This window comes from Capricornis sumatraensis, chromosome 23 (genome assembly GCF_032405125.1).
Source record: "Capricornis sumatraensis isolate serow.1 chromosome 23, serow.2, whole genome shotgun sequence".
Taxonomy (NCBI): Eukaryota; Metazoa; Chordata; class Mammalia; order Artiodactyla; family Bovidae; genus Capricornis; species Capricornis sumatraensis.
Window position 1 is genome coordinate 16,854,792 of NC_091091.1, and position 22,915 is coordinate 16,877,706.

A 22,915-nucleotide genomic window follows, 5' to 3' on the forward strand; every position below is an offset into this window, starting at 1 on the left:
CTTCTCTCTGAACAATTCTTTTAACAGTTCTTGCAAAGCGATTTTATTGGCAACAAATTCTCTCAATTTTTGCTTTTTGGGCTTTTTTCCCCCCAAGAAAGTCTTCATTTCTCTTTCCCTAATGAAGCATCATTTTGCAGGGTTCACAGTCTTGGTTGATTATTTCTTTCTCTTGATGCTTTCAGTATTTCCCTCCACTGTCCTTTTGCTTCTGAGGTATGTAAGGAGACGTCAGAATGATTCTTCTTATTGTTCTTTAATAAGTAAGATGCTCTTTTCCTCTTTTTTTCAGAATTTTAAATTTATTTATTTATTTTGGTAATTTGAAAATAGATGCCTATGTGCAGGAGCTTTTTGATTATGTTTTGCTTTTTTGATATATATATTTTTAATGTTCCTTAAATTTTCTTAATTGGTGGTTTAGTATGTGATATTAATTTGAGGGAAATTCTCAGTCATTATTGTTTCAAATATTTATTCTGTTCCTTTATCTCTTTTTTCTCTATCGCCAATCAAGAATATGTTACACATTTTGAACTTGTCTCATAGTCCTTGGATATGCTTTTTTTTTCCTTTTTTTTAAAGGTCTTTGGTCTCTTTGCATTGGTGGTTTTTGTTGAGATTTCCTCAAGATTCTTTCTTCAGCTGTGTCCAGTTTACCAAGAAGCCCATCAAAGGCTTTCTTTATTTCTGTTACAGTGTATTGATCTCTAGCATTTCTTTTTGATTCATTCTTAGGATTTCTATCTCTTTCCTTACATTACCCATCTGTTCTTGCATGGTTTCTACTTTATCCATTAAATCCATGAGCAGAAGAATATAATCTTATGTTCTAATCTGATAATTCCACATCCCTGTCATGTCTGGTTTTGATGCTTGCTCTCTCAAATTCTGGTTTTTGCCTTCTGGTATGCCTTGTAATTTCTTGTGGAATGGTGAACATGATGTGCTTGGTGAAAGGAACTGTTACAAATAGTCATTTAGTAAGGTGGTGGTGACACGGGAGGAGGGGAAACATTCTATAGTCCTATGAATCAGTCTCATACATTAAACGAAACTTTGCCTCTGGACTGTGAGCTTTACATGTGTTTTTCTCCTTCCTTAGGTGGGAGACGATAGGTTTAGTAGACTAGAGTTGAATATTTTTCTTCCCTCACATGGAATGCTAGAGCTGACTGGATTATTTCCCTTTCCTTCAGTCAGTTAGGCTCTGATAATACCCCAGCAGGTGAGACTATTGATTTAGCTAGTTTCTGTTGAGGGCAAGGCTTGTTAAGAATAGAGTGCTCTGATATATTTTAAAAACACTCCTTTTGCCCTTCCCCTGCTGGAAGCATAAAGGATTTTTTTCTCCAGTTATACTTTGAGAACTTGCTAAAACTCCCAGAGATAAATCTCAAAAAAAATTTGATGGCCCTTGGAAGATGGGGTCACCCTGTCTCTCAAAGTTGTTCATGCTAACCCTTGAGTGATTTCTTTATTACAATTCAGATTTTTCCTTCCCTGGTACTTGTTCTCATGGTTCTTTTCACTCACTGAAGCCCCTTTTGGTAAGTCTGACTCCCTGTATTCCCCTGTCAACCTCTCCAATCTAGGGGGCATTGGTGTTCCCTTTGTGCTCAACACTCTTAAGAGTCTTTGAAAAGTTTATTTTTTAGTCTGCTCAGCTTTTTAATTGTTTTTAGGAATGGAGTTGAAGCTTGCAAGGTCTTTACATGTAGAACTATCAGATTTATTTTTCTACATTTATAAATTTGTGAATTTTTAATTTTTCATTCTGCTATTGATGTTTAGGGGATTCTCAGGTGGCTCAAACCATAAAGAGTCTGCCTGCAATGCAGGAGACCCAGGTTCAATCCCTGGGTCAGGAAGATTCCCCTGGAGAGAGAAATGCAACCCACTCCATTATTCTTGCCTAGAGAATCCCATGGACAGACAAATTTGGCGGGCCATGGGGTTGCAAAGAGTCAGACATGACTTCATTTTCTTTCTTTCTTCTATTAATGTTTAGCTTCATTTTACTGTGGTCAGAGAAGATAAGTTGTATCATTTTTTTAAATCTTTTTGAGTTTGTTGAGAATTGTTTATGATCTAACATGTGGGGAATGTTGTATATACACTGGAGAAGCATGTATATTCTGCTGTTGTTGACTGAAGTTTTCCTTCTATGTCTGTGAGTATAGTTGATTCTAGTGTTCAAGTTTTTATGTTTGCTCACCAATCTTTTGTCTAGTAGTACTATCCATTATTGAAAGTTGGATATTGAAGTCTTGCATGATTACTGTAGAACTCTGCATTTATCTTATTGGGTCTTTCAATGTTTGCTTTGTATATTTTGGGGGGTTCTGTTGCTTGATGAATACATGTTTATAATTATATAACTTCTTGATGAATTCACCTTTTTAGTCCAGTATAAAAGATCCCATTCTTATTTTTTCTCTTTAAACTATTTTTGATAATTTTTTTCTAATATTAATATAGCCAGTCTAGCTTTATTTGGCTACTCATAGCTTACAAAATCTCTTTCCTTCTTTCTCATTCAATATATTTGTATTTTAGCATCTCAAGTGAGTTTCCTGTACAACATACAGGGTTTTTTTTTGTTGAGAATAGTTGACCTGTAACATGTACAGTTATATAACAGTTAGTTATAGCTGTACCATATAATGATTCCATATTATACAAAATGATTACTACAATATGTATAATTAACATTATTACCACACATAGTTTTAGATTTTTTGCTTATAAATCTTAGGATTTACTCTCAGCAATTCAAATAGGCAGTATGTTATTAACTATAGTCATCATGCTGTGTATTACATCACCAGGACTTATTTACTTTATAACTGGACATTTGTACCTTTTATTCCCTTCATTCATTTTGGCCTCTTCTCCCTTCGCTGGTAGATACCAATGTGTTCTCTCTGAGATCAAGTTTTTAGAATACTTCACGTATAAATTTGATCACATGGTATTTGTATATCTGTATCTAATTTATTTTACTAAGCATAATAAATACAAGGCCCACCCATCTTGTCACAGATGTCAGGATTTCCTTCTTTTATATATGTAGTGGAATATTTCTATACACAGTTTAAAATTTTATTCCTTCAATATCTGTCTTAAATTGTGAGTTTCAATCAAAGAGATCAGTCATACTAAGGATTTATTTCTGCCCTATAATTTTTTCCTCTAATGTATTTTTAAATTTTGCTTCTCAGTTCCTTCAGTATAGCCTTATTTTTGTTTGATCAACTTTTTTCTAGTGTACCTTTTTAATTTCCATTCAAATTTTTTGTGTATTTTAAAATTAACTTTTTAGTACTTATAAAAGAGATTATTGTTGCCATTCTAAATTCATAACAATTCAGTGTGAACTGATTCCTCAGGAGCTTCAAATCACATACAGTAACTCTGCTCCAATTCAACTTCACCCCCTTATTTCATTGGTGTACAAAATTATATCTCTATATTTTGTGCCTAGAATCATCTATTTATAATGATTTTTTTAATAAACTTTTACATAATTTAGAAAATGAAATGAGGCTTTTCTACTAGAATACAATAGAGGCAGTGACAGATTTCCTCTTCTTGGAATCTAAAATCACTGGATGGTGACTACAGCCATGAAAGCTATGACCAACCTAGATACCATATTAAAAAGCTGAGCCATTACTTTGCCATGTAGTCAAGGCTATGGTTTTTCCAGTAGTCATGTATGGACATGACAGATGGACAATAAAGAAGGCAGAGTGCTGAAGAATTGATACTTTCTAACTGTGGTGCTGGAGAAGGCTCTTGAGAGTTTTTTGGATAGAAGGAGATCAAGCCAGTCAATCTTAAAGGAAATCAACTCTGAATATTCATTGGAAGGACTGATGATGAACCCAAAGCTCCAGTACTTTGGCCATCTCATTGGAAAAGACCCTGATGCTGGGAAATAGTGAGGGCAGAAGGAAAAAAGGGTCACAGAGGATAAGATGATTGGAGGATGAATCATCTCAGAGGATAAATGATATCACTGATTTAGTACGCATGAACTTGTGCAAATTCCAGAAGATGGTGACAGAGAGGGAAGCCTGGCATACTGCAGTCCTTGGAGTCCCAAAGAGTCGGAAACGACTTGGTGACTGAACAACAACGATAGTGGTTTTTGCTTTTCTATTTGCCTACATGCTTATTTTTAACAAGGAATTTTATCAATCTGGCTTTGAATTATCATCTTCTATCTTTGATTTTGTTAACCAGGAACCCTTTAGCCTTTATTTTAGGGTGTCTTATATCTCCTATTTTATGGAGGGGTAGTTTTGCCACATACAAAAGTCTTGGTGGACATAATTACCTTCAAGATTTTAAATATATCTTTCCACTGATTTTTGGCCTCTACAGTTTCTGTGGAAAAAATGAATTGTTATCATATTGATGATCCTTTGTATATGACAAGTTATTATTCTCTTGATGCTTTGAACATTCTCTCCTTTGCTTTGGCTTTTGACAGTTTTATTAAAATATGCCTTACTGTGAGTCTGTTTGGTTTTACCCTTCTTGGAGTTTGTTTAGCTTTTTGGATTTATAGATTCATGTACTTTGCAAAATTTTGGAAGTTTTCAGTCATTCTTATTTCAAATACTTATTCCTTCCCGGTCTCTCTTCTGGGACTCTATAAAGTGGATGTTAGTACAATTGATTGAGTTCCATGGGTCCTTTAGGATCTATTAATTTTTCTTTATTCTTTTTTCTTTCTGATAATCACACTGCAAATTTTTATTCTTTCTTCAGGCTTGCTGTTTCTTTCTTGAGTTTCCCATTGTCTACTATTCAAACTTTTTGGTAAATTTAAAAATTTTCAGGTACTGTGTTTTTCAGCTCCAAAATTCTGTTTGGTTTATTTTTTATAGAAACTTCCTCATTATTCTGTACTTGTTCACATACTTTTCAAATTTTCTTTAGTTCCTGATGATTTTCATCAATTTTTAAGCATATTTAAGGCATATATCTAAAAGTTTCTATTTAGTACGTCCATGTCTGGACTTCTTCAGGAATGATTTGTGTCAGCTTGGTTTTTTAGCTGTTAGTGGTCCATGCGTCTTCCTTTTTTGTATACTTTGTAACTTTTTAATTAAATTATTTCTAGGAAAAGCGCAATCAAGAACTGGTGTATACTGTTGAAAACTTGGCAAACACTATATTGGATTTGTTTATAGCTGGGACAGAGACGACAAGCACCACACTGAGATATGGGCTTCTCCTCCTGCTGAAACACCCTGAGGTCACAGGTATGATAACATGGTGGGCAGGGTGATTTCAGAAGAGATGAGAGAAAGATGCTTGAATGTATTCCACCTTGTTTCTCTCAGGAGACTATTTAAGTCTCTGAGCAGCTTCATTGTTTTCAAATTTAATGAAAGGATAGTAATGTGACATCTTTACATAATATGAGAAGACGACTAAGAGAAGTGAAGACTCTGTGAATGGTAAGAACATCAACACAGCAGCATCTGAATTTCATGGGAGGTCATGCGTAGCAGGCATGGCCAGCATCAACTGACCTGGAGCTGCATATTGGTTATATTATTATGGAAATGTAACTGTGATGTACCTTCATTCTGAAAATGCGATGTTCCAAACACCAGTTTCTGAGGACTACTCAGTTCAGTCCTAGTTTGGAGAGCCAAGATCCTACGTGCTGTGGAGGGTTGCCAAAAATAAAAAAAAAAATAAAATAAAAAAAAAAGCCAGTGTTGGGAAAATGGAAATGCTCCTTATTGAAGCATAACTAGAAATCACAGAACTTTAATGAAGCTGCCTGATATAATTTCCACAGTCTAAGAGGTTCTCTAAAGTGTTAGATTGACAATAAATTGGCTTAAGATATTTATGTAAAGGAATTGTACTAGTCCATTTGTTCCTTTTCAGAAAAGTGGTTATTGCCAAAAAATGCATTTTGAGGAGTCAAGAATTTTATCTTTCACAAGAACTTTTTGTTGGAAATTAATTTTTAAAGGCTTATGGTTATGCATCATGGTTTAGAAACATACATTACCTTGATTAGTGTCAGAATAGCCCTGAAATGATTATATCATAAAAGAGTTAGCCTTTTAAAGTTGGAGAAGAGGAGGTCAAGAAGCAGCCAACAAATATTCAACAAATTTCTGAAACACAGAGAGCGTATTGAGGGGTGACAATGAAGACAGTAGAGAGGATGGAGTAGTTGTTCAATCACCGACTTGTGTCCAGCTCTTTGCAGCTCCATGGACTGCAGCATGTCAGGCTACCCTGTCCTTCAGTAACTCCCAGAGTTTGTTCAAATTCATATCCATCGAGTCCGTGATGCTATCTACCCATCCCATCTTCTGCTGCTCCTCTCTCCTTTTGGCCTCAATCTTTCCCAGCATCAGGGTCTTTTCCAATGAGTTGGCTCTTCGCATCAGGTAGCCAGAGTATTGAAGCTTCAGCTTCAGCTTCAGCATCAGTCCTTCCTTTTAATATTCAGGGTTGATTTCCTTTAGGATTAACTGGTTTTATCTCCTTGTAGAGTCCCTTGGACTCTCAAGAGTCTTCTCCAGCACCACAATTCAAAACCGTCAATTCTTCAGTGTTCAGCCTTCTTTATGGTACAACTCTCACATCCATACGTGACTGCTGGAAAGGACATACCTTTGACTATATAGAATTTTGTCAGCAATGTGATGTCATTTGGTTTGTCATAGTTTGTCATAGTTTTCTTTCCAAGAAGCAAGTGTCTTTTAATTTCATGGCTGCAGTCACCATCTGCAGTGATTTTGGAGCCTAAGAAAATAAAATCTGTCGCTACTTTCACTTTTTCCCCTTCTATTTGCCATGAAGTGATGGGACTAGATTCCATGATCTTAGTTTTTTGAAGGTTGAGTTTTAAGCTGACGTTATCACTCTCCCCTTTCACCCTCATCAAGAGGTTCTTCAGCTCCTCCTCACTTTCAACCATGAGAGTGGTATCATCAAATGAGGAGAAGTCATTTATGTTCTTTTAGTCCTTAAGTTTCTGAATTTAGAAGTACCTAGTTTCAAAAAAGATGGAGGGAGACAAAGGCTGATAAAAGTAGCTCTCCCAGCCGTGAGTCTTTGATAACTCCTTTTATCAGGTAACTTTGATTCTCCAATAGGATGAGAGAGGTTTACTATCTAGAGAAATGGAATCTAAGAGGCCCTACACTCAGGACGCTTGGCAGAGACAGAGGAAAAGAGTGAGGTCACAGCGTAGAGGAAAGATTAGGGAAGAATCCACATCTTGATTTCAAAGATTCTTAGTTCCTTTCTCCATTCTGCTTCTTGAAATTCAGCTGCCAGAGAAAAACTCCAGAGAGTGAGCACTCTGGAGAAAAGACCTCCAAGTTTTGCCACCTAGACAGAAAATTATTTTAACATGTCTCACAGAGTGAATGAAATAAAAACATCCTTCCCAAGACACAGGGTCATGAAATTTCAGAACACCAGGACGAAAAAGCAAATCACAAAAACTTTCTGAGAGATGTAGCAGATCACAGATATTAGAGTTCACAACAGCATCAGAATTCAAGAGTAACTATCAAACCGAGCATTAATTTTTAAAGGGTGTTTTCTGTCTTGTATGCTTGTCACAGTTTTTATCCAGTCTTTTCCCTTTCTCATCCAGATGCCTGAGTCATGTCGAGGAAGTCAAGGGCTCCAGGGATTTGAAAAGCTCATGAAGGAGAGTGAAAGTGTCAGGGCTATTGCTACATAGCAAGCCTGGCAAATATCCACATCTAAATAGATTAGATGGATAAGGCAGGTGTGAGGGGAGACACCAAGAGCAAAAGAGAGGTGATAGAGTATCTGTGGTTTCTGCATAATAAGTAAATTATTATTAGGAGTTTGAAACATCTGCTTCCATGTTAGAAAATAATCCTATTTCAAGATACAGAATTGTTTGAATTGAACTAAAATAATATGGTTAGGTCCAAGAAAGTACCAAAAAGGAACATAATCATAATTGTCTTACCAGGAAGCAATGTTTATTTAGTCAGAATGCTGTTAGAGTGAATATTCTAACAGCCAAAAATTGTGATGTAAATATATTTGGGAAATGGACTAAGGGGATTTGTGTGTGTGTTTGTGTGTGTGAGTGTGTGAAATTGTGTGAGTAGGGGATGGAGATGTAAATTCTCAACTCTCATGCCAGGATATCAGATTATTGTTTTACAATTTGCAAGTTAAAAATAGAAACAAAGAGTCATTATTTAGAAATAGGACATGAATTTCAGAAGAAACTGCTAAAATGCTCAAGGTGGTGGCATTTGGCAACAGGAGGATAAAGTGATTACCATTGTAAACTATTCACGCAAAATACACAAATACAATAAAACACATATAAGTTAAATTTTAACCTGTATTATTTTGATATAAAATTAATATTTTATTCTTGTTTGTTTTTTGAAGGACAATATTTTTAAATTAATTTATTTTAAATGGAGGCTTATTACTTTACAATATTGTGGTGGTTTTTGCCATACAATGACATGAATCAGCCACAGTCGTACATGTGTCCCACATCGCAAACCCCCCCACCCACCTCCCTCCCCAATCCATCCCTCTGGGTTGTCCCACTGCACCGGCTTTGAGTGCCCTGTTTCATGCCTCAAACTTGGATTGGTGATCTATTTCACATATAGTAATATACATGTTTCAATGCTATTCTCTCAAATCTTCCCACCCTCACCTTCCCCCAGAGTCCAAAATCTGTTCTTTATATCTGTGTCTCTTTTGCTGTCTTGCATACAGGGTTGTCATTACCATCTTTCTAAATTCCATATATATGCGTTAATATACTGTATTGGTGTTTTTCTTTCTGACTTACTTCACTCTGAATAATAGGCTCCAGTTTCATCTGCCTCATTAGAACTGATTCAAATGTGTTCTTTTTAATGGCTGATTAATACTCCATTGTGTATATGCACAACAACTTTCTTATCCATTCGTCTGCCAATGTAATTTTTTGACTTTACATTCTGTTTATATTTGAAACATTCCACCATTTGTCTTTGTTTTATCATGTATGCTAATATAGAGATATGTATAGATGTATCTTAAGCTAGGCTTGTAAGAGACTTTTATGTGTCTGTACACTCTCTATGTTTAGGTTCGTTTCTGGTCTTGTAGTTTACGTGTATAATGATGTTGAAAGTGAAAGAAAGTGTTAGTCATTCAGTTCTGTCCCTTTGCAACCCCATGGGCTGTAGCCCACCATGCTCCTCTGTCCATAGGATTTTCCAGGAAGGAATGCTAGAGTGAGTAGCCCATTTCCTGCTCCATGGCATCTTCCCAAACCAGGGATAGAACCCATGTCTCCTACATTGCAGGCAGATTCCTTAACATCTGAACCACTAGGGAAGTCCATAATGCTGTTGGGACACCTTCATAATGTCTCATGTATCCCTGAATTGGTATGGAATATGGGTGTGAATTTTCCTCTTTCTCCATCCTTCTTACTTATCTCTTATCAGCTAAGGTCCAGGAAGAGATTGACCGAGTCATTGGCAGACACCGGAGCCCCTGCATGCAGGACAGGAGCCACATGCCCTACACGGATGCTGTGATCCATGAGATCCAGCGATACATTGATCTGATCCCCACCAGTCTTCCCCATGCAGTGACCCATGACATTAAATTCAGAAACTACCTCATCCCCAAGGTAAGACTGGTTTCTCTTATACTGACCTCATTGGTTTCATAGTTCCTATTTACAGAGTATGGGTGCAACCCTTCATGAACACAAGGTGAGAGAAAAAATAGTCTTGTGTGTGGTGGCTTGATGGGTTGTGTGTTGTTTCCAGTTTAACCTGTAAAGCTTTGTAACAGATTTCGACAGGTAGCAGTGCAAGACTTCCACATTGTTTCTTTCTTCTATATTGTTTGTCTAACCATAGCTGTCCACATTTCCAACTGAATGTTAGTATCAATTTGTCCATTTATCAAAATACTCTGCAGGGATTTTCTTTTAGAATGGTGACATTTTAGATCAATTTAGAAAGACTGAATATCATGATATGAACATGATATAGTCTCCCTGCTTTAAAGGACTTTCTGTAGTGTTTTTCAATAATTTATTCCAAGCATTGGCTTGAATATTTTGGGGATAGTTTTCCCAAGGTGGTTATTTTAGTTATAAATTATTAAAATGCCTTTTACATTTTTGTATGTAATATCAAAATATAACTTATTTTATCATTTTTATGACCTTATATATAGCAAACTTGCTAGATTTAAAATCGTTTCTGAAAATTTCTCTCTAGTTAATTGGAATTTCTATATATATTATCCTGCTATCTGGGTTAATATCTTTGTATCATCCTTTATTTATTTCTGATCTGAAGGAGAGTTGAGATTAACATGTCACTATTGGGAATGATGTTTTATGGACCTTTTGTTAGTTTTTTCTTTTTTAATCAAATTAGCAAAGTTTGCCTGGTGGCCTAGTGGTAAAATAATCCTCTTACCATACAGGAGATGCAGGAAAACCAGTTCAGTCTCTGGGTCAGAAAGCTCCCCCTGGAGAAGGAAATGGTAACCCACTCCAGTATTCTTGCCTGGAAAACCCTGCCACAGGAGCCTGGTAGGCTACAGTCCATGGGGACAAAAAGTGTTGGACGTGACTGAGCTGGAGCATGGACAGCATATATTTGGTAGACCATACCAGGTTGTTTTAGTTAATGCAGAATTCAGGTTAAATCATTGATAAGCCAGAATGATTTTACTATATTGCAATATGTGAAAATTTCTTCCATTAATAACCACTTATGTATCCATATCCAACCATCCATCAAAGCCTCCTTACTTCAGAATGCATGCCTCAATAACAGTGATTATTGAATACAGAGGAATAATAGCATGTGTACACAGGTGTTATCATTGAAACAATGATATTATCTAATACACTGGCTATACTTAAAATATCCCAATTTTCTTAGAATAACTTTTCTATTTTTTTCTTTCATAAATGAGGTGAGGGTCCATACTATCACTTATTCCATTATTATTTGTTATGCAGTGCTGTTCACATGATAAGGTGGTATTTGCCAGATTGCTCCAGAGCAGAGGTCCTTTTTACATTTAATACACCAAAATCTATGGCATGGTACATCAGGGCTTTGAGAGTATAGTGTTTCTTAATCATTTACCCAACAGTTTTAGCTTTGATAGCAAAACTTGTTTAAACTGATGATACTAACCTGATTGATAAGAAATGATTTTTCTAGTTTTATCATTCTTCCTGTGTTTCAAATCTAGGATTAATCTGTGATGACATCTACTGTATTTTTGTTAAATAATTTTTATTTATTTATTTATTTATTTTTGGCTGTGCTGGGTCTTTGTTGCTACACATGGGCTTTACTCGAGTTGTGGCGAGTGGGGGTTCATCTTCATTGCAGTGCATGGGCTTCCCATTTTGCATGAGTTCTATTGTGGAGCATGTGCTCTAGGGCACAAGGGCTTCACCAGTTGTGGCGATTTGGCTCAATAGTTATGGTTCCCAGGTTCTAGAGCACAGGTTCAGTAGTTTGGTGCCTTGGCTTATCTGCTCCACAGCATGTGGGATCTTCTTGGACAGGGATTGAACCTGTGTCTCCTGCATTGGCAAGTGGATTCTTTACCAATGAGCTACCAGAGAAGCCCTACCATAAATTTTTAAGTAAGTAGAGATTGTCTACATGGCAATGGTAAACACTAATATTTGTTACCATACTTATAATCACAGAAAATCATATATCCATTTATAAAAACACTGTGAACAGGTAACTCCAGAACTTTCTAGTTCAACAGAGACTTCAATTTTAAACCATAATCCAAATATGAGATGAGTGAAAATTGAAATGATAAAGTATCTGGTGGGAACAGACACTAGTATCCAAATATGGTGATTAGCAGATTGGATTCATAAGGTCTGACACCCTAGGACCCAGATACTGAGGTTTTCAGATGCTGTTGAAGTTCACTTTAGCAGCATCACTGCCACTAGTCTTAAAGTTATCCTTGTTTTTACATGTTATGTCTGCATCAAAATACCACTGCCTTTCTTTGGACTTAGGATTCCTTATGGACTAAACGATTTGCAGCATTTCTTCTAGCTTCCTGACTTCTCCATAGTTTAGTTTATCTTCATCTGTTCTTTCCAGGGCACAAATATATTAACATCACTGACTTCTGTGCTACATGATGACAAAGAATTCCCCAACCCTGAGGTATTTGATCCTGGCCACTTCCTGGATGAGAGTGGCAACTTTAGAAAGAGTGACTATTTCTTGGCTTTCTCTACAGGTAATAATTTTTTTCTCCTCAATCCTTTAGAGGACAAGATACCTTCTAAGGATCAGTTGGGAGTTACATAGTAATCCTATAGGGCTGGTAGAAATGCTTTCTCCATGATGAGGGACAGCAATCCCAATGCCCACATATTTTCCCTCCCCATAAGACATTGTCATTATTGGGCTAGATTACTGGAGCTTTGGAGAGGTGACCCAGTTATTTCAAACTTAGAAATAAAACTTGAGCTGGAAACTGAAAATGTAAGAGAACCATATCTTAGCCAAAAAGAATCGTGTGTTATAAAACCTCAAGGTGTGTTGGAGGTTGATAAAGAGTAGGTATACTTAGTGCAGAGAACAGACGCTGTGAAGAATGGAAAGAAACATGTGGGACTACTAAATTAGGATCAGAAAATGTAGCCAGTATATGTGACTTTCTAGAAAAAGATGGATAGAAACTTGAAAATATGAAATTGTGGTTATAATATGTGAATAATTTAATAAAGTGTTTGGAATAGTCAGTAAATATTTGTTGAAAGAGTGATATTTTATTTGCTATGGTAAGATGTCAGGTGGATAGCATATGTGTCTACCTTTTGTCCCTCAGTCTCGCTAGTCATCCTGCTTTCCATCCATCCATTCAAACACTCATCAAATGGCTAGTAAATAATCTCCCCACTCCAGTACTCTTGCCTGGAAAATCCCATGGATGAAGGAGCCTGGTAGGCTGCAGTCCATGGGGTCGCTAAGAGTCTGACACGACTGAGTGACTTCACTTTGACTTTTCACTTTCATGCATTGGAGAAGGAAATGGCAACCCACTCCAATATTCTTGCCTAGAGAATCCCAGGGATGGGGGGGCCTGGTGGGCTGCCGTCTATGGGGTCGCACAGAGTTGGACATGACTGAAGCGACTTAGCAGCAGCAGCAGCAACAGCCAGAAAGACAGAGTTCAAGGAATATGTACTCTCTGTGTCTGTTATTTTCAGGAAAACGTATTTGTTTGGGAAAGGGCCTGGCCCGCATGGAGCTGTTTTTATTCTTGACCACAATTTTACAAAAATTTACCTTGAAATCTGTGGTTGACCCAAAGGACCTCGACATCACCCCAGTTGTCAATGGGTTAGTTTCTTTGCCACCGTTTTACCAGCTTTGTTTAACTCCTATGTGAGGAATGTTAGATCATCTGGCTTCTTCAGTGATGTTGTCTTCAACTCCCTCTCATCTGCAGCATTGTTCACCTGCTTCCCCTCAACTTTCCTGAGAGTGCCTGCTCTGACCTCTCTTCATTCATTGTGCAATTTCACTGCAGAAATGTATCTGCTGTTCTTCATACTCTGTAACATCTGTATTGGGTTCCAGATAATGCACATAATTATCTGATGTTGAATAATTCTACATGCATAGGACTATATACTCTAGCCAAATAAAACAAGATTACTCTCTGTACAATGCAGAGCTATTTCTGCTATGCCTGTTTCTAATAAAACACATATCTTGATAAGCCATTATGAAGCTTTCCTTCTTTTGTGCATATTGCAGATAAGGGAGGAAAGAAAAAAGAGGCAAAGATGTCACATGGTCCTCATATGCACAGAGAAAGACAGAGGGAATGAGAGTAGAAAAGCTCCCTTGGCTGCATGTTACCATGAGTTACTTGAGGTTTGGACTTGAAAGTGAAAGAAATTGTTTTCAGGAGCATCTTCATCCTGTAGGGATTATGGAGATCACTGAGTGTTGTTTAGTTGCCCAGTAATGTCCAACTCTTTGCAACTCCATGGACTGTGGCCCAGGCGCCTCTGTCCATGGGATATCTCAGCCAGGAATACTGGAGTGAGTTGCCATTTCCTTCTCCAGGGGTTCTTCCCCACCCAGGGATTGAACCCTGATATCCTACTTTGGCAGGCAGATTCTTTACTGCCATGCCACAAGGGAAGCTCAAAGTCAAAGTAAGCCAGGAAAACTACAATTGAAAATCAGAATAGAAATCAATGAGATTGTATAAAGGAAATCACTAGATAGAATCAAAGAAACCAATGCTAGTTCTTTGAAAATTTGAATATAATTGATATATCTGTAGCTAGATTACCCTCAAAAACATGATGGACATGAGTTTGAGTAGGTTCAGGCAGTTGGTGATGACAGGGAAGCCTGGTGTGCTGCAGTCCGTGGGGTTGCAAAGAGTCGGACCTGAATGAGTGACTGAACTGAAATGAACTGAACTGAATCCTCAAAAAAGCTATAAGACAGAAATTACAGAAGTTATCATTGAAATGGGAAATCATCTCTTTAATGCCATGGACATAAAAAAGATAAGGAAAGAGTATTCTGAATGGCTCTATGTCCACCAATTTGATAACTTAATTGAAATGGGTCAATTTCTTAAGTACACAGTCTGACAAAATGTACACAAGAAATAACATCTGTAATGTGACATTATAGGAAGTGCTAAACTACACTTTCCCCTGTGGCCATATTGATTCAAAGCAACATGAACAAATTCTTTTTGTAAAAACACAATCTGGAAACCAGTAGAAAGATTTATGTTCTCTTAGTGAGTGTGAATTCAGCTACATCAAAACCAGAAGGAAAGACAAGGACAGAGTCTCACAAGTTCAACAGCAAATTAGAAGGACTATACATCATAGCTATTCAGGATTTATCCCTGTCATGAAGGACTGCTTCAACATACAAAATTCAGTGTGATATACAACATTGCCACAACAAAGAACAAAAATCACATGATTTTTCTCAACAGATGTAGTAAAAGCATTTGACAGCATTCAACAAGCTTTCATTACAAAAAAACTCAACAGACTAGGAATAATAAGTCCATATGAAGACCAGTACTTAGAATCATAGATTTCAAAAAGCTGAAAGCTCTTTCTCTAAGCTCTGGAGCAAGGAAGGATGTCCACTCTCACCACTGATACCTGACATCATATTAGAAATCGTGGTTAGAGAAATTAGAAAAAGAAGTAAAAGGCATTCAAATCAGAAAGAAGAGCTAATATTATATCTGTTCACAGATGACATGCTCTTATATGAAGAAAACCATAAAGATTCCATGGTAAAATCCTGTTAAGAACTAATAAATGAAACACTTTATAACACCATACACAAAAATAAACTCAAAATGGATTAAAGATCTAAATGTAAGACCAGAAACTATAAAACTCCTAGAGGAGAACATAGGCAAAACATTCTCCGACATACATCACAGCAGGATCCTCTATGACCCACCTCCCAGAATTCTGGAAATAAAAGCAAAAATAAACAAATGGGACCTAATTAAAATTGAAAGCTTCTGCACAACAAAGGAAACTATAAGCAAGGTGAAAAGACAGCCTTCAGAATGGGAGAAAATAATAGCAAATGAAGCAACTGACAAACAACTAATCTCAAAAATATACAAGCAATTTATGCAGCTCAATTCCAGAAAAATAAACGACCCAATCAAAAAATGGGCCAAAGAACTAAATAGACATTTCTCCAGAGAAGACATACAGATGGCTAACAAACACATGAAAAGATGCTCAACATCACTCATTATCAGAGAAATGCAAATCAAGACCACAATGAGGTACCATTTCACGCCAGTCAGAATGGCTGCTATCCAAAAGTCTACAAGCAATAAATGCTGGAGAGGGTGTGGAGAAAAGGGAACCCTCTTACACTGTTGGTGGGAATGCAAACTAGTACAGCCACTATGGAGAACAGTATGGAGATTCCTTAAAAAACTGGAAATAGAACTGCCTTATGACCCGACCCAGCTATCCCACTGCTGGGCATACACACCGAGGAAACCAGAATTGAAAGAGACACGTGTACCCCAGTGTTCATCATAGCACTGTTTATAATAGCCAGGACATGGAAGCAACCTAGATGTCCATCAGCAGATGAATAGATAAGAAAGCTGTGGTACATATACACAATGGAGTATTAGTCAGCCATTAAAAAGAATACATTTGAATCAGTTCAAATGAGGTGGATGAAACTGGAGCCGATTATACAGAGTGAAGTAAGCCAGAATGAAAAACACCAATAAAGTATACTAATGCATATATATTGTATTTAGAAAAATGGTAACGAGAACCCTGTATGCAAGACAGCAAAAGAGACACAGATGTATAGAACAATCTTTTGGACTCTGTGGGAGAGGGGGAGGGTGGGATAATTTGGAAGAATGGCATTGAAACATGTATATTATCATATGTGAAATGAGTCGCCAGTCCAGGCTCAATGCATGATACTGGATGCTTGGGGCTGGTGCACTGAGACCACCCAGAGGGATGGTACAGGGAGGGAAGAGGGAGGGAAGTTCAGGATGGGGAACACGTGTGTACCTGTGGTGGATACATGTTGATGTATGGCAAAATCAATACAGTATTGTAAAGTAGTTTCCCCAGTGGGGAAAAACAGGCTCTTCTACGAATAATGCTGGAAAAATAGGTACTCGTGCAAAAGAATAAAATTGGACCCTTACTTTACACCAGAGAGAAAAGTCAACTAAAAATAAATTAAAGACTAAATATAAGACCTGAAACTATAAAACTTTAGAAGATAACATAGGGTATGATCTCCATGACACTGATTCTGACAATGATTTCATGCTTATGAAACAGGCAGCAAAAGCAATCTTAAACAAGTGGGACAATAAAAACAAAAATCTACACAGAAAGCAAAAACAGTCAAAAGGTTAAAAGACAACATACAGAACAGGAGAAAAATATCTGCAAGTCATATCTGATAAGAGGTTAATCCCCAAAACATATAGAAACTCTTAAAACTCAATAGTAAAAGTTAGAAAACTTGTTACCCCAATTTAAATATGGGCAAAAGGCTAGAAGGGCCATACCTCTAAAGAAAAACAAGAATGGCAAGCAGGTGTATGAAAAAGTGTTCAACATCCGTAATCTTCAGAGAATGCAAATCAAAACCACAATGAGATAGGTCCTTACATCTGTTAGGCTAAACATTATAAGAAAGAAAAAAGTGTTGGCAAGGATTTGAAGAAATTGAAATCCTTGTATACCATTGGTGAAAAGACAAAATGGTGCAGCTTCTATGGAAAACAGAAGAGAGGTAAATAAAAAAACTAAGAATGAAATTACCACATGACCTAGCAATCCCATTTTGGACTATTTAGTAAAAGAAGTAAAATCATGATGCTAAGGAGATATTACACACCCATGTTCAAGCTGGCATTATTCACTCTAGACAGATGTGGAAAATCCTCAATGTCCATCAGCGAATGGATGGGAGAAAAGTGGTATTTAACAAATGAATGTGTATGCAAAGCTGAAACAGACTCACAGACATATTAAACAAACTAGTGGTTTTCAAAGGGGACAGGGAAGTGGGCATGGATAATTTGTTGGTTGGGGTTAAGAGATATAAACTAGTACAAATAAAATATGTAAGCACAAGAATATATTGTGTGGGCTTTCCGGTGGCTCAGTGGTAAAAAGCTGACTGCAATGCAAGAGAAATGGGTTGGATCCTCATGTGGGGACTATCCACTGGAGAAGGAAATGGCAACCCACTCCAGTATTCTTGCCTGAAAAATAACATGAACAGAAGAGCCTGATGACCTACAGTCTCAAGGCTGTAGCCTTGGATGTGACTTAGCAACTAAACAGCAACCATAATAGAATGTATGACATAAGGGGTTAAACTTTAGTAAACCATGGACTTTGGTTGATATTGATGTGTCAGAGTTGGTTCATTGAAACAAATGCACCACACTGGTGAGGGTTATTGATAGGAGGGGCTTTGTGGGTATAGGATGAGATATGTGGGAATTGAATACATGTTGCCCAGTTTTGTGTGAACCTAGAACTTCTTCAAAAATAACTTATTATTTTAAAGAAAAATATACAAAAATAGTTTTAGAATAGCTCCATTCTACAACTGTTGCCAAGACAAGGTTCATTCCTCTTTGGTTGTGGAGGCTTTAATGCTGATGCACTCCTGGTCATTTGGACATCAATAGGAATTCCATTAGATGTGTGATATTGCTAAACTGAGAGTCAAAAATGCTGAATTCTCAGATAAGGTCTTGTACTGATGAATTGGTGATAGTTAAACTCACTAAGTGGAGAAGGCAATGGCACCCCACTCCAGTACTCTTGCCTGGAAAATCCCATGGATGGAGGAGCCTGGTAGGCTGCAGTCCATGGGGTCACTAAGAGTCAGACACGACTGAGCGACTTCACTTTCACTGTTCACTTTCATGCATTGGAGAAGGAAGTGGCAACCCACTCCAGTCTTCTTGCCTGGAGAATCCCAGGGCTGGGGGAGCCTGATGTCTATGGGGTCGCACAGAGTCGGACACGACTGAAGCGACTTAGCAGCAGCAGCAGCAAACTCACTAAGACATACATTGTTCACTTGAAAAATTAAAGATCAGATAAGCTGATCTCAGATTTCCAATTATTTGTCATTCTTTCATTCCATATAAAGAAGAGCCTTTCAGAAACCTTAGCAGGAAGATGGAGGTACAGAGCAAGGCACTCCTTACTCAAGGAATGAAATAGTTGCTAAAGGAGCATGACTGAGCTTATTTTATTCAGAATAAACTGCTGTGGTTCTATTAGTGTGAGAGGCAAACGAGTTGTTCATTGTTGTTCAGTTGCCAAGTCTCATATAACTAGTTGCAACCCTATGGACTATAGCATGCCAGGCTTTGCTATCCTTCACTATCTCCTGGAGTTTGAACAAACTCATGTCCATTGAGTCAATGATGCCATCCAAGCACCTCATCCTCTGTCACCCACTTCTCCTCCTGACCTCAAGCTTTCCCAGTATCAGGGGTTTATTCCAATGAGTTGGCTCTTCCCATCTGGTGGCCAAAGTGTTGGAGGATCAGTACTTCCCATGAATATTCAGGGTTGATTTCTTTGGAATTGACTGGTCTGATCTCCTTGCAGTCCAAGAGACTCTTTTCCAGCATCACAGTTTGAAAGAATCAGTTCTTCGGCGCTCACACTTCTTTATGGTCCAACTCTCAAATCCATACATGACTATGGGAAAAGCCATAGCTTTGACTAGACAGACCTTTTTAGAGAAGTGATGTCTCTGCTTTTTTAATATGTTGTCTAGGTTTGTCATAGCTTTCCTTCCAAGGAGCAAGCATCTTTTAATTTTATGACTTGAGTCACCATCCACATTAACTTTGGAGCCCAAGAAAATATTATCTGCCACTGTTTCCACTTCCCCCCCCCTCTATTTGCCATGAAATGATTGGATTGGATGCTATGATCTTAGTTTTTTGAATGTTGAATTTTAAGCCAGTCTCTTCACTCTCCTCTTTCACCATCATCTAGAGACTCTTTAGTTTTTCTTTACTTTCTGCCATTAGAGAAGTATCATTTGTGTATCTGAGGCTATTGCTATTTCTACAGCAATCTTGATTTCAGCTTGTGATTTCATCCAGTTTGGTATTTCATATGATGTCCTCAGCAGAGACGTTAAATAAGCAGGGTGACAATGTACACCCTTGACACATTCCTTTCCCAATTTTCAAAATATAGCAGCAATGTACTTTGTGAGTATATTTTATGGAAAGTGAGATACAATGCTATTAGTAAGGGGAGAGAGACCTTAGATACACTTTGTTACAAGGTACTTGTGCTTCATATGAAATAGTACTGCATTATTTTAAAATGGACCTGAATTAATTGTATATTGAGAACTCTAGGGAAACCATCAAAAAGAAGTAATAAAACAAGTGTAAGTAATAAGAAAATTGAGAAGGTGAGAGATGTCAGCTGCATGGTAACTTAAAATGTTCCTCCTTTCTCTTCCCTCTTTAACAACAACCAATTAGAGATCTTTTCCAGCAAAAGTCCATTTGTGCATGTATGTGTGCTAAGTCATTTCAGTCGTGTCAAACTCTGTGAGACCCTGTGGACTCTAGCTCGCCAGGCTCCTGTGTCCATGGGATTCTCCAGGCAAGAATACTGGAGTAGATTGCCATGCCCTACTCCAGGGGACCTTCCTGACCCAGAGATCGAACCTGCATCTTTTATGTCTCCTGCACTGGCAGGTGGGTTCTTTACCACTAGCACCACCTGAGAAGCCCCAAGGTCCCTATAATCAAAAATATGGTTTTTCCAGTAGTCATGTATAGATGTGAGATTGGGCCATAAAGAAGGCTGAGCACTGAAAAATTGATGCTTTCAAACTGTAGTGCTAGAGAAGACTCTTGAGAATCCCTTGGACAGCAAACAGGTCATACCAGTCAATTCTAAAGGAAATCAACCCTGAAAATTCAGGGGAGGGACTGATGCTGAAGCTGAAGCTCCAATACTTTGGCCACCTGATGTGAAGAGTTGACTCATTGGAAAAGACCCTGATACTATGAAAGACTGAGTGCAAAATGAGAAGGTGGCAGCAGAAGAAGAGATGGTTAGATAGTATCACCAACTCAATGCTCATGAATTTTAGCAACTCCAGGAGATAGTGGACTGGCATGATGCAGTCCGTGGGTTCAAAAGAGTCGGACAACACTGAACAGCTGAACAATAACAATTAGAGATTTATCCATGAGTAAAATGCTTCAGTGGGAGCAGTGGGGCCACCTGTGCACCTGAAAATGGACAGACAGATCTCAGTAAGGGCTGAAGATGCAAAGGGGTTGGTGAAATTGCCCCATTACCCCTTCCTGCCATCAGGGTAGAAACATGGAGAGTGGTGACCTTGGCAGATATCCACACATGAGAGGGAATTTCTAGAAGTCTAGCATGTCTGATGGACAATTCCAGTGTAGCATCAGAGCAAGAAGGATATGAATTTAGATGCAGTGGAGAGAGAACACCACAGATCCCTCCCTTCACCCCACTACCAGGGACTGAGCTGTATGCCGGCAGCATCCTCTCCTGTGGAGGAGATGGAAAGCAGTGAGTGAGTGCCTGGTCACCTTAGTTGAGTGGGTTGCAGCTGGAGAAACTCATTTCTTTCTAGCAGCAACCAGAGTGCTACAGCAGGACCCCCATGACTGGGCCAGAGAGGAGAAAGTGAATGCAGTAGATAAGAATTTCAGAGGACCTTAGGGGGATGTAGTCCTGCTGACTCTCTTTATGACTCCAGCAGCGAGTCTGTTCACAAGCCTCTGCTATTTTCTGGAAAGCAGAAAAGAAGTTTCTAGCAGCAAGTTTGGTTAGTTTTAAGAAGAGAAAACTCAAAAGATTAAGAATTCTGCTATAAGAGAGAGCAAGGAAGAGTGTGTGTTTTTCAGTAGAAAACCTAAGAAACAGCATCACCAATAGCAGCACCAATGATCTATACCACCATCTGAAGACAACCAGTTAAGATTACGTGATATTGAGTGGTTTGCCTTGGAAATGAAAGAAGATCATCCTGTTGTTTTTGAGACTGCACCCAAGTACTGCGTTTTGAACTATTTCGTTGACTATGAGGGCTACTCTATTCCTTCTAAGGGATTCTTACCTACAGTACTAGATATAATGGTTCAGTTCAGTTCAGTGGCTCAGTCGTGTCCGACTCTTTGCAACCCTATGAACTGCAGCCGGCCAGGCCTCCCTGTCCATCACCAACTCCCGGAGTTCACTCAGACTCATGTCCATCGAGTCAGTGATGCCATCCAGCCATCTCATCCTTGTCGTCCCCTTCTCCTCCTGCCCCCAATCCCTCCCAGCATCAGAGTCTTTTCCAATGAGTCAACTCTTCACATGAGGTGGCCAAAGTACTGGAGTTTCAGCTTTAGCATCATTTCTTCCAAAGAAATCCCTGGGCATATCTCCCTCAGAATGGACTAGTTGGATCTCCTTGCAGTCCAAGGGACTCTCAAGAGTCTAGATATAATAGTAGTGTGCATTAAATTCACCCATTCCTGCCCATTTTAGTTCATGATATCTAAAATGTTGATATTCACTCTTGCCACCTCCTGCTTTGCCACACCCAATTTACCTTGATTCGTGGAAACATTCCAGGTTTCTATGCAATATTATTTTTTATAACATCACACTTTACTTTCACCACCAGACACACCCACAGCTGGGTGTCATTTCTGCTTTGGCCCAGCCTCTTCATTTCTTCTGGCACTGTTTATCCACACTTCCCCATTGGATATTGGATACCTACTGACCTGCGGGGCTCATTTTCTGGTCTTTCTTATGATGAGGGTGAAAGAGAGTAAAAAAGCTGGCTTAAAACTTAACATTCAAAAAACTAAGATCATGGCATCTGGTCCCATCACTTCATGGCAAATAGATGAGGAAAAATTGAAAACAGGGCAGATTTTATTTTCTTGAGTTCCAAAATCACTGTGGACAGTGACTGCAGCCACAAAATTAAAAGATGCTTGCTCCTTGGAAGGAAAGCTATGACAAACCTGGACAGCGTATTCAAAAGCAGAAACATCACTTCTCTAAAAAGCTCTGTCTAGTCAAAGCTGTGGTTTTTCCAGTAGTCATGTACAGATGTGAGAGTTGGACCATCAAGAAGGCTGAGTGCCAAAGAATTAATGCTTTCAAATTGTGATGCTGGAGAAGACTCTTGAGAGTCCCTTGGACAGCAAAGACATCAAACCAGTCAATCCTGAAGGAAATCAACCCTGAATATTCACTGGAAGAACTGATGCTGAAACT

At 38.2% G+C, this 22,915-nt stretch overlaps 1 protein-coding gene across 1 annotated transcript in view; it reads left to right on the top strand.

Moving 5' to 3' along the window:
* The window catches only part of LOC138070301 (cytochrome P450 2C19-like), a 36,882-nt gene extending 23,409 nt beyond the window's left edge, over nt 1-13,473 (top strand). The window contains exons 6-9 of the mRNA XM_068961465.1: nt 5,138-5,279; nt 9,504-9,691; nt 12,174-12,315; nt 13,292-13,473. Of these exons, the coding sequence (XP_068817566.1) occupies nt 5,138-5,279; nt 9,504-9,691; nt 12,174-12,315; nt 13,292-13,473 (654 nt within the window). The remainder of the gene's footprint in view (nt 1-5,137; nt 5,280-9,503; nt 9,692-12,173; nt 12,316-13,291) is intronic.
* Nucleotides 13,474-22,915: the final 9,442 nt, after the last annotated feature.